This window comes from Mus pahari, chromosome 11 (genome assembly GCF_900095145.1).
Source record: "Mus pahari chromosome 11, PAHARI_EIJ_v1.1, whole genome shotgun sequence".
Lineage (NCBI taxonomy): Eukaryota > Metazoa > Chordata > Mammalia > Rodentia > Muridae > Mus > Mus pahari.
The window spans coordinates 40,706,703-40,718,299 of NC_034600.1; the positions used below are offsets into that span (position 1 = coordinate 40,706,703).

General features: G+C 46.1%; 1 protein-coding gene across 1 annotated transcript; it reads left to right on the forward strand.

Moving 5' to 3' along the window:
• Positions 1 to 4,945: 4,945 nt before the first annotated feature.
• On the forward strand, positions 4,946 to 10,835 carry Plk2 (polo like kinase 2). Its single transcript, XM_021208180.2, has 14 exons — positions 4,946 to 5,333; positions 5,912 to 6,019; positions 6,175 to 6,291; positions 6,497 to 6,626; positions 6,822 to 6,909; positions 7,416 to 7,511; positions 7,637 to 7,835; positions 7,923 to 8,070; positions 8,349 to 8,446; positions 8,692 to 8,821; positions 9,024 to 9,264; positions 9,379 to 9,508; positions 9,756 to 9,866; positions 10,009 to 10,835. The coding sequence occupies exons 1-14, from the start codon at positions 5,073 to 5,075 to the stop codon at positions 10,198 to 10,200; spliced, it is 2,049 nt and encodes a 682-aa protein (XP_021063839.1). The 5' UTR covers positions 4,946 to 5,072; the 3' UTR covers positions 10,201 to 10,835.
• Positions 10,836 to 11,597: the final 762 nt, after the last annotated feature.

The following is an 11,597-nucleotide window of genomic DNA, read 5'->3' on the forward strand; positions in this document are numbered from 1 at the left end:
GGGTTTGTATTAGTCAGGGTTCTCTAGAGTCACAGAACTTATGGATAGTCTCTACATAGTAAAGGAATTTATTGATGACTTACAATCTGCAGACCAATTCCCAACAATGGTTCAGTAGTAGCTGTGAATGGAAGTCCAAGGATCTAGAGTTGCTCAGTCCCACATGGCAAACAGGCAAAAGAGCGAGAGTTCTACATCACCCAAAGGCTGCTAGTGGAAGACTGACTTCCAGGCAACTAGGGTGAGGATCTTATGCCCACTCCCACGGTGACACACCTACTCCAAACAGGTCACACCTACTCCAACAAGGCCACACCTCCAAATGGTGCCACTTCCTGGTCCAAGAATATACAAACTATCACAGGGTTCATTTTGGCTCACAGTTCAGGGATACTGTCCCTCATGGCAGGAAAGATGTGGCTGCAGCAGCTTGATTATCAGTGTCTGGTCACACTGTCTGCAGTCGGGCGTAGAGAGGAATGTTAGTGCTTGGTGCACATTCCCTTTAGTCCACAAGCTCAGTCCACAGAATGGTACTGTCCACAACTACGATGGGTCTTTCCACTTCAATGATCTCATTCTTTGGCATCCCTTACAGATATGTCCAGATGCAAACCTAAACAAGGAATTCACTTACATGTACAAGAAAAAGCTGTCTTCTAGGAAACCCTCCCAAACGTGTAAGATCTCTAATCCTTAGCATCACAGAATTCAATATTTGGCAGCAGGGACATTAGAGATAATTAAGATTGAGTAATACAGTAAGTTGGTCATAAGCCAGCCTCTGTCCTTGTAAAATTGAATAGGATTAGAACAGTGGGCCTGTGTGCACTAGAGAGCTACCAAGTAGGAAACAGGGAAAAGTGGTCATACGCAAATTAAAAGCAGAGGTAGCTGAAGGAGACCAACAGCCAACAACTTTGACCTTGGATTATCAGTGTCCAGAAATGGAAGAAAAATAATTAAAACTATCCAGAGTGTGGTCTATTGGTGGCTCAAGTACACTGGAAGTTAAAAGCTTTGTTGTAGCCGGGCATGGTGGCGCACGCCTTTAATCCCAGCGCTTGGGAGGCAGAGGCAGGCNGATTTCTGAGTTCGAGGCCAGCCTGGTCTACAAAGTGAGTTCCAGGACAGCCAGGGCTATACAGAGAAACCCTGTTTCAAAACAAAACAAAACAAAACAAAACAAAAAGCTTTGTTGTGTGTGAAACGCTGACTCTTCCTGTGAGTCTCAGATATCTGCCTTCTCCTGTCTCCGTTGCTACCTTAAGTTTTGAATTAGAAGCTTATTCAACCATGGACGTTGACAGATTCATGAAAGAAACATTCAAAATTTATAGGAATGGATCAGTACTCAATAGATTGCCAACTGTCAATGTCCTCTTCCAGATCACCAAACCGGCACTTGGAAATCACTAGCATTTGTTCTAAACCTAAAGAAGTCCCTGTGGACCTTGACCCTTCCTCTGAGTCCATTTTCCTTCAGAATTCCAGGAGCAACAAGTAGGATGGATGATCCTCTTGGGGAGAAAACCTGAAGGCACTGTGGCAGCAGCATCTTTCTCATTACCTAGCAGGTCTTCTGAGCTACTACCAATCAACCAGATCTCCGATCAAAACTATCTGATGATGCATACGTCTTCTCTCCCATCTGTGTAACACCTAAGCTCTTGTTGGAGCCTCAGAGGCAAGACAAAGGACATTTGAATCCCTGGTCCTCCCCCGTGAGGCTACAATGAATAAATTCCTTCCTGTGTTACCATGATTCTTTCTGTTTGGTTTCTATGAGGAGCAGTTAGTTCTATTGGGACCCTTTCTTCTAATCAGGCACCCTTGACATAGCAATCGCACGGCAGGATGAAGTGCAGTTCTTTTGTTGATTCTAATCTCTAGTAACATGCACTAAAGTCTTATTCCACACTAATGTACCTCATCTCCCCACACACAAAAGTTCTAAGTGAGGCCTATCATTCTTTTCATTATTCTGTCCCTTTGGTAAATTTCCCTAATTAACTTAGCAGCTTACTTGCAACAAACTCATTGTAAGGCCCAACTGCAAAAGGCCCAGCTGCAAAAGAAAGGTTATTCTGTCATCTTTCTCGCTTAAAGGTTATTTTGTTATTTTTGATCTCTTGGAAGATGATAGAAGTTAGTCAGCTTCTCACCAAAAGCCCCATTGGGATTTGAGCACTAAAGTCTCCACCCAGAGCGTAGATCTACTAACTTTGAGATTTCTTACCAGTGCAAAGTAGCTTTGTTGTTATGTGGACTGCAGTTCTGATTCTGTCCACATGATGGCACTCCCATAAAGAAAACCATTCTTTCGCAGTTGGCCCGGATTCAGCATTGGTATTTTATTAAATGCTTGTATCTTTTTGGTAGAACTGAATTTCACACGGGATGTTCAACAGTCTAGTAAATGCTATCGTATCCCCAGAAAAATATGTAATGGTGTATGATATGAAATTTAAATTAAATAAAATCTCTTAACTGTTCTTTCAGTCTTTTAACTGTAACACACACACACACACAATTTATGAGAGCAGAACTCTAAGAAAGTAAGGTGGTCTTCTCCAACCAGCTGGCCCATCCAATGACTTCCCACAAGTCGTGGAGCAAAGGTCATGGCCAAGTTTATGAATAAAGCAGGGGGTTGTGTAATTCTGCTTCTCCACTTCCAGCCCCGCCTCCCTCTTATTCAAACCTGGGATAATCTTGGGTTAAAGTCTCCTGTCCTCTGTGAACATGCCCGGGCTTGCATTGAGATAAAGCACAGAAAGGGATAGTATCTTGCCTGGCTACCCTGCAGTGCTACGGGAGCTTCTTTGCAGTGTTGGGCGTAGCTGAGATGAATGTCTGTTTAACTACTAAGACTAGATTTACCTATGTTTAATAGAGGTCTGGAGGAAAACCCGTTTGCCCTTATTAATTTGGAATTCTGCATGTCATTCTTTCCCTGTTGGCAAGGACTGAGCATTGGTATTTTATTAAAGGCCTGTATAGTTTTTGGAAGGCAGAACTCCAATGTGAAACAACTGCTTATGTACTGTGTTAACTGAGACAACAGGATGGGCATGGAGTTCGCAAAACTCCGTGATTCTATGAAAAAAATGTATTGATAATAGCTATTTAAATTGTCTTGGACCCAGTTTCTTCACCTGTAGGATGGGAAAGATGTAGACTAGACTATGTCACTTCAAAACATGTCCGCAGGAAACTAGACTACGTTACCTTCAGTATACCGCTGGGTCAGGGTAAGTTTGAACTGATAGGTAGACACAGAAAGCCTGAAAGTGGCACACGGCTCTTTTGAAAGGAAAAAGAAAAATAATCACATTTATTAAAAGGAGTATCAAGTTCTAAGAAAGTCTCCTCCGGGACCAGACAAGAAGAATGAGTGTAAGTAACAATCTTATCAGTGAAAAACATAAACAAACTCTTCCCTATTTACTCCCTTGTTCCGGATTGCCTTTGTTTCCTGTCTTTTGGCACACTCTTGTTTTGGCTTCTGATAGCATTCAAACCTCAATTCTAAGCCATGTTGGAGGGCACTCTTTTGGCTGTGAATGGATAAACTCGTGGTTCTGCAGTTAATCTGCCCTGCCGGGGGAACCACAGCAATAATTTAAGGGGTAGAAGGAAAATGATTTTCCCTCTCATAATACGGGCAGAATTTTTCATTCAGGACTGTATTAAGATGATCTAGACAGGGCCAGGCAGTGGTGGCGCATGCCTTTAATCCCAGCACTTGGGAGGCAGAGGCAGAGGCAGGCAGATTTCTGAGTTCGAGGCCAGCCTGGTCTACAGAGTGAGTTCCAGGACAGCCAGGGCTACACAGAGAAGCCCTGTCTCAAAACAAAACAAACTAAACAAACAAACAAACAAAAGATGATATAGACATTTCAAAATAGCTACCGGCGTTGAATACTGTTCAGTACTCCATAAGCGCTGGGACCATTGCCACACTTTAGCTCAGCTGCCTTTATTCTCCATTATACCCCACTGTGGGACCTTGGATTGACTCTGTGTACCAGGGCGGTGACATCGCCTAGTGACATTAGATCCACGCAATCTGAATCACCTAGTTGGAACAAAAAGTCACAGATGACTTCAACTGTAAAATTATAATTAGCAACAGAACACTTTTAGCGTTACTGTGGAAGTCAGCCCATATTGTTGCTAACGAACCTGGGCCCACTCAGACCGTTAATCGTTTTTCTGAAAAATTCCACAGGATGGCGATCTTGCTTAGACTTGTTCCGTACCAAACCTTCGCCGGGCGTCAAGCCCCCCCCCCCCCCCCCCCCCCGCTCCTCTCCAAGGTTAAGAGCCTGGCCTCTGACAGGGGTCACTTTTCAGGCGATGGGAAGAGGCTGCAGGGAGCTCAGATACTCCCACGCCACAGTAGGTCACCCGGATCTACGACCCGGATTGTGCCTTGTTCCCTAGCTGCTCTGGCTCTGCCTGGTGCCCGGTTCCGCGAGGCCAGCCACTGAGCCTCCCGGTCCACAGGGTCCTCGACCGGAGTCAAGGAGCAGGCGGTGGCGGAGGAAGTCCCCAAGAGCTCCGGGTCTCCGGGTGCCGCCCCGCGAGGCTAGCTGGATGACAGGGTGTGGGGTTGCAAAGCGGTCAGGAGGGCGGTGCCAACCCTGCGGCTCCCCGGGGCTGCTACCCCACATCCCCACCGGGCCAGAGCCCAGACAGGGCGTCCGCCCTTAGGTTTCTGTTTTCCACGTCCAAAGTCAGGGTACCCGACGAACCGGGAGCGCTTGGCGTACGGCCGCCTCCAGGCCAGGTCGAAGCCCACGACAGCTAGGTGGCCACCCCGCACCTATCCACAGCGCGCACTCCGGGGCCGGTGGGTGGAGCGCTCGCCGTGACGTCACGAGGCCCCGCCCCAGCCAGCCGGCGCGTATTTAAAGCTTCGCAGCTCGCTCTCGCTCGCACAAGCGAAGCAGGACGTCAGACCAGAGAGTAGGGAGAGAGACTGGTGCTCCAGGGACAGGGCTAGCCCGGACGCGTGTCCGCGCCTCGGAGGTGGCAAGTGGGCAGTGTCGGGTGGCGAGGCAACGATGGAGCTCCTACGGACTATCACCTACCAGCCGGCCGCCGGCACCAAGATGTGCGAGCAGGCTCTGGGTAAAGCTTGCGGCGGGGACTCAAAGAAGAAGCGTCCGCAGCAGCCTTCTGAAGATGGGCAGCCCCAAGCCCAAGTGACCTCGGCGGCCCCGCACCACCATCACCACCATTCCCACTCGGGACCCGAGATCTCGCGGATTATAGTCGACCCCACGACGGGGAAGCGCTACTGCCGAGGCAAAGTGCTGGGCAAGGTGAGGAGCGGCGGGTGTCAGGCTGCCGGGCGGGAGGGCGGGCTGCCCGGGCAAGCTGAGCGAGCAGGGACCCAGCTCCCGCTCTTCTCTCTCCTTCAACTGTCTGGTTCCCGGGGAGACGTGGGTCCCTCTCCTCCCCCCCCCCCCCGGGCTTCTGTGCGCCCACAGCGCTGGGGTTCTGCTTTGCATCCTCAGTCTGTTTTCCTCCCGCGTCTACCGAGGAGCACTGAAGGCATTCATTCTACCTTGGCCTTAAGCTCTCACTACCTGATCCCGGGGGAGCTAGCCTGTCAAATTTCTTCAGAGGGCATTTTCCTCCCTTTCCCCCTTCCACTCCCTTCTCCATAAGAGTTCTTTGTAAAGGGGAAACGAGAAAACTGGACTGGTTTCTAGGAATGTGCTTCCCTTCCTGAAAAACCATCTTACAAAGCAGATTGTATCGCTCTGCCCACCCTCTGTTCCTCAAATTTTGCTTCCCGCTCCCATTTACGTATTCATTTATTTTAAACGTTGGCCCTTCATTTTTTTTTTTTTTTCCCTGTCATGCTCAATTCCATCTCGGCTTTGTTTCCTCTCAGGGTGGATTTGCAAAGTGTTACGAAATGACAGATCTGACAAACAACAAAGTCTACGCTGCAAAAATTATTCCTCACAGCAGAGTAGCTAAACCTCATCAGAGGGAAAAGGTGTGTATGACTGTTGACTAAAGTATTTTCTTTGTGTGCAGGGGATGGCCCTACCCTGTTAGAAAAAAAAAAATGTCTTCAGCATGTGTAAGCACTGCCTTTCCAGACAGGACGAGACTAATAAGCCTTATCTTGCTTTTTTATTTTTTCCTTAGATCGACAAAGAAATAGAGCTTCATAGAATCCTGCACCATAAGCATGTCGTGCAGTTTTACCACTACTTTGAAGACAAAGAAAACATTTACATTCTCTTGGAGTACTGCAGTAGAAGGGTAAGTGTTAACTCCCGGGTCAGCGAGCTTGCCGACAGAAAGCTGGACTGGTGTTTGGATTACATTTTATCAGCGGTTTTAGCCCGTGACAGTGACAGTTAATTATTCTCCCACCCTATGAGGCCGCATCACCAGTCCAGCAAAGGGAAGCCCGATCCTGGTAACTTTATTTGACAAATTCTCCTCTCTCTCCTCCTCTTCCTAGTCCATGGCTCACATCTTGAAAGCAAGAAAGGTGTTGACAGAGCCAGAAGTCCGATATTACCTCCGGCAGATTGTGTCAGGACTCAAGTATCTTCACGAACAAGAAATCTTGCACAGGGATCTCAAGCTAGGTAAGCCTTCTACTGCAGCGGCTGGGGGAGGGGCCAGAGCGGGGATGGGGGGGGGGAGGTTTTCCGGGCCTCTACCCTTTTCAGTGTTGCGAACTGGGATCTAGCTTTCTGAATGGGTGCCTTCGGTGGAGGGTGCTGATCTCCAGCTGTGAACCTTTCCAAGGGAGTTCATGTTTCCTTTTGTTTATCTTCTAGGGAACTTTTTTATTAATGAAGCCATGGAGCTGAAGGTTGGAGACTTTGGCTTGGCTGCCAGACTGGAACCACTGGAACACAGAAGGAGGTGAGAGCCGTGTTCTTCCTGGGGTTTGTGGAGACCAAATACGCCTCTATTATTAGTTCATAGAAAGTTAGTTCACACTACCATCTGCAAACCACAGCAGTGCTACTAAACGGAAACCAATGTGCACTCTTGAGCTAGATAACTTATACCTCTAAATCGATTATTAAGGCAATCAATAAAACAAATGTTTACGTTTACTTGAGATATATATATATATATATATATATATATATATACATACATACATATAAACACATGTACACATGCACACACACTATCTGGTCTCATCTGGTTTAAAATACTTGGTCATATAACCTGGGCAAATTGTACACACATTAAAAAATTACCAAAAGAAACTTGGTCAAATAAAAACACTAAAAAGTAATCAAGTAGAAAATGAGCAAGAAAATTTCAAGCTTTTATTTCCCATTGAGTCATCCCCAGAGAAGTAATTTTAATTGAAGTCATAGTTCCTAATGAGATCTCGCTATATTCTGTCTTCTCAGAACAATATGTGGAACCCCAAATTATCTCTCCCCCGAAGTCCTCAACAAACAAGGACATGGCTGTGAATCAGACATCTGGGCCTTAGGCTGTGTAATGTAAGTAAAGGCACCAGAATGCCTTAAACAAGCAAACAAACAAAAGACCCAAAGTTGGCTCAGTCATAATGCTCAAAAAGAGTTCCTTCTCGACCATTTCTGAAGATGTGCTTCTGTGTACCCAGGTATACGATGCTGCTAGGACGACCTCCATTCGAAACCACAAATCTGAAAGAAACGTACAGGTGCATAAGGGAAGCAAGGTATACCATGCCATCCTCATTGCTGGCCCCTGCTAAGCACTTGATTGCTAGCATGCTGTCCAAAAACCCAGAGGACCGCCCCAGTTTGGATGACATCATTCGGCATGACTTCTTCCTGCAGGTCAGTGCTCTTTGACCTTTCTGTAAAATTGCGTGTCATCGCCCTGGCTGCTGGAGAGGTTTCTAATGGTCTCTTCTGGTCCCACAGGGCTTCACTCCGGACAGACTCTCTTCCAGCTGTTGTCACACAGTTCCAGACTTCCACTTGTCAAGCCCAGCCAAGAATTTCTTTAAGAAAGCTGCAGCCGCGCTTTTTGGTGGCAAAAAAGACAAAGCAAGATATAACGACACTCACAGTAAGTTTCTGTATCCAAGATTTCCCTTGAGTTTGATGACTGCATTGAGACTTCCCCTTTAGTGTAACTTCACCATCATATTTGTATACTGCCCACCTTCCACACTAACAACCCTGTAAATACACAACTAGAATGGATTCGTAGCTGTGGTTTACCTGAGCACTAAAGTGTATGCTGCCTGCATAGTTGCAGCCGGAGCCAATGATGACATGGTGCTAACTCTGTTCCACCCTTGTTGAGATAAATTAACATATGCGATTCTTTCCCTCGATTTACAGATAAGGTGTCTAAGGAAGATGAAGACATTTACAAGCTTCGGCATGATTTGAAGAAAACGTCGATCACCCAGCAGCCTAGCAAACACAGAGCCGACGAGGTAGGTCGGGGAAGCACACACAGAAAAGGTCACGTCCATCCTTGGATAACGAGCATTTCAATGATTACTGGGGCTGAAGCAATGCTTCCAGTCTGGCTACTGGGGCCGACTGCTCTGGCTTATATCCATTGCTCTTTGATAAGCTTTTCCAGTGATTATCATAATCTTATGTTAACCTGAAGCTTCACAGGTGAATAGACCTAGCCCCTTGGCTCACTTTATGGCTCTTCTCTTCCCTTTCCAAGGAGCTCCAGCCGCCTCCCACTACGGTTGCCAGATCTGGAACATGCGCAGTGGAAAACAAACAGCAGATTGGGGATGCCATCCGGATGATAGTCAGAGGGACGCTCGGCAGCTGCAGCAGCAGCAGCGAATGTAAGTGCTGTATTCTCAATAAACTGTAAGATTAGTGCTGAGTAATAGAAATAAAGTCATAGCAGCAGGGGAAAGACACTGAGTGACCCTGATCTCCATTTCTCTGTCTTTCACATACGTGGAGTGGAGGGGAAACCGCATTTCCTGGTCCCGGGGTTTAATCGTAAACAATGTCATCATTTCCGTCTCTGTGACTCTGCAGGCCTTGAAGATAGCACCATGGGAAGTGTTGCAGACACAGTGGCAAGAGTCCTTCGAGGATGTCTAGAAAACATGCCCGAAGCTGACTGTATCCCCAAAGAGCAGCTGAGCACGTCCTTTCAGTGGGTCACCAAGTGGGTCGACTACTCCAACAAATATGGCTTTGGGTACCAGCTCTCGGACCACACTGTTGGCGTCCTTTTCAACAACGGCGCTCACATGAGCCTCCTTCCGGACAAAAAGTAAGTGTGGCTGAATGCTGCAGCCTGCCATTTCTGTGCTGTTGCGCTAACGGAATCCTGGAAACAGTGATGAATTGCTTCTAACCTTTCTTCTCTCTCCTTCCTGATCTTTAGGACAGTTCACTATTACGCGGAACTTGGCCAATGCTCCGTTTTCCCAGCAACAGATGCCCCTGAACAGTTTATTAGTCAAGTGACGGTGCTGAAATACTTTTCTCATTACATGGAGGAGAACCTCATGGATGTAAGTACCATGTCTTTTAGAGCAGAGATACGTGACGCAGTCTAGACCCAGCAGCATCTGCCTCTCTTTGAAGTCTGTTTAGTTTAGCTTCTCAGGCCTTATCTTAGATGCAGTGCAGAGTCAGCATCTCTTTGAGGCCGAGCCAGGAATCTTGAGGCCTTTCTGAGGCTTACATTTGAGAGGCACGGTGTAATGTCCACACGGCACAGTTTCAGAGGCATTAACCCTCTCTCCTGATTTCTTCCAGGGTGGTGATCTCCCTAGTGTTACTGACATTCGAAGACCTCGGCTCTACCTCCTTCAGTGGTTAAAGTCTGATAAAGCCTTAATGATGCTCTTCAATGATGGCACATTTCAGGTAACTGAGCCTGTTAGTGACCTACATGTTTAGGTTCTGAAATCTTTTCCTACCTAACTGCTTTACCTTTTTTTTTTTTTTTTGGCAGAACCTTGATTACTTCTTGTTTAGCAAGTTCTAATGCCTATATTTTTTTTTAAAGGTGAATTTCTACCATGATCATACAAAAATCATCATTTGTAACCAGAATGAAGAATACCTTCTTACCTACATCAATGAGGATCGGATCTCTACAACTTTCAGACTGACGACTCTGTTGATGTCTGGCTGTTCGTTAGAACTGAAAAATCGAATGGAATATGCCCTGAACATGCTCTTACAGAGATGTAACTGAAAACTTATTATTATGATGATTATTTTTGAGCGGACCTCATGGGACTCTTTTCCACTGTGAGATCACCAGGGAGCCAGCGGAAGGATACAGAGTATGTTAGAGAAACTGGACAGGTGGTGGTACGAATACAGTTCCTCTGTGGCCTGCTGGACTGCTGGAACCAGACCAGCCCAAGGTGTACAGTTGACTTTGGACAATCCTGAGTGTGGAGCGGAGTGCAGTTTTCCCTAAGAGATCTGTCTTTAAGAGGTTTATCGGACAGTTTTGCAGAAAGATGCATTGACTCTGACGTTCTCCCTGTGGAGAGCACTTTCAGTTGGAAGACTCGGAACTGTGAATATACTTCCTGAAGGGGAGGGAGAAGGGAGGAAGCTCCCTTGCTGTCTAAAGGCTACAATCAGAGCAGCTTTTGGCTGCTTAACTGTGAACTATGGCCATACATTTTGGTTTTGTTTTGTTTTGTTTTGTTTTGGTTATTTTTGAATACACTTGTGGCTGGAAAAGTGCATTCCTTGTTAATAAACTTTTTATTTATTACAGCCCCAAGAGCAGTATTTATTATCAAGATGTTCTCTCTCTTTTTTTATTATGTTGACCATTTCGAACTGTTGGCAATAAAGAGTATGACATAGAAACAATGGTCTCCTGTCCTTTCTTGTACTCATCACCACACCCTCAGAGCCTTTAAGCACGGGTTCCTGACACATCAGTATGACATCAAACACAGAAACAAAGTAGAAGCGTCTTTACTTTTCCTAGTGACACTTCTAGGAAATCATTCTCTAATGTCATGGTTACATTTATGAGCAGTCTTGAGGACCTAACTTGGGAAGTGTATAAAACTGTTGTCACTTTTTATGACCCCCCCCCTAAATAATTGGACTCCTGCTGAATTCCAAATGACTTTGTTTCTAAAACAGCTCTTCAGGAATCATTTAACTTAGAGCCAAAAAGTAGAGTAACCTCATGCAAACAGACCTCGCATTGCTAAGTGAGTAGGTTCAAGGAGGTTTACCTTAATATGGGCAAAGCTATGCATCACTGAGATGCTCTACTCTGCTTTAAGCTGCCTAAACACTTCTAGTGCCTCTGGCAATTAAGCTTCATAAGCTAGTGGTAGGAAACGCTTTGCTAATAACTCACTGTTTTCCCTCTGTTGCACGGAGGTTGAAAAAGATATGTGAACCAAATTATGACCCAGGTTCATCTTTTAAATTACTAAGTTATTGACGAGGCGCATCTGCCAAGGTTTTTTACTTTCAGTGAAAGCTGTAGAATTGCACTATGTATCCTGTGACTCTGAGCATACAATGACCTATGGAGGACCCTAATAAAACTTGCTGTTGTTGTTCAACTGTAATCATACTACAAGGAAGGCGCTCTCCTGGGAAAGGTCA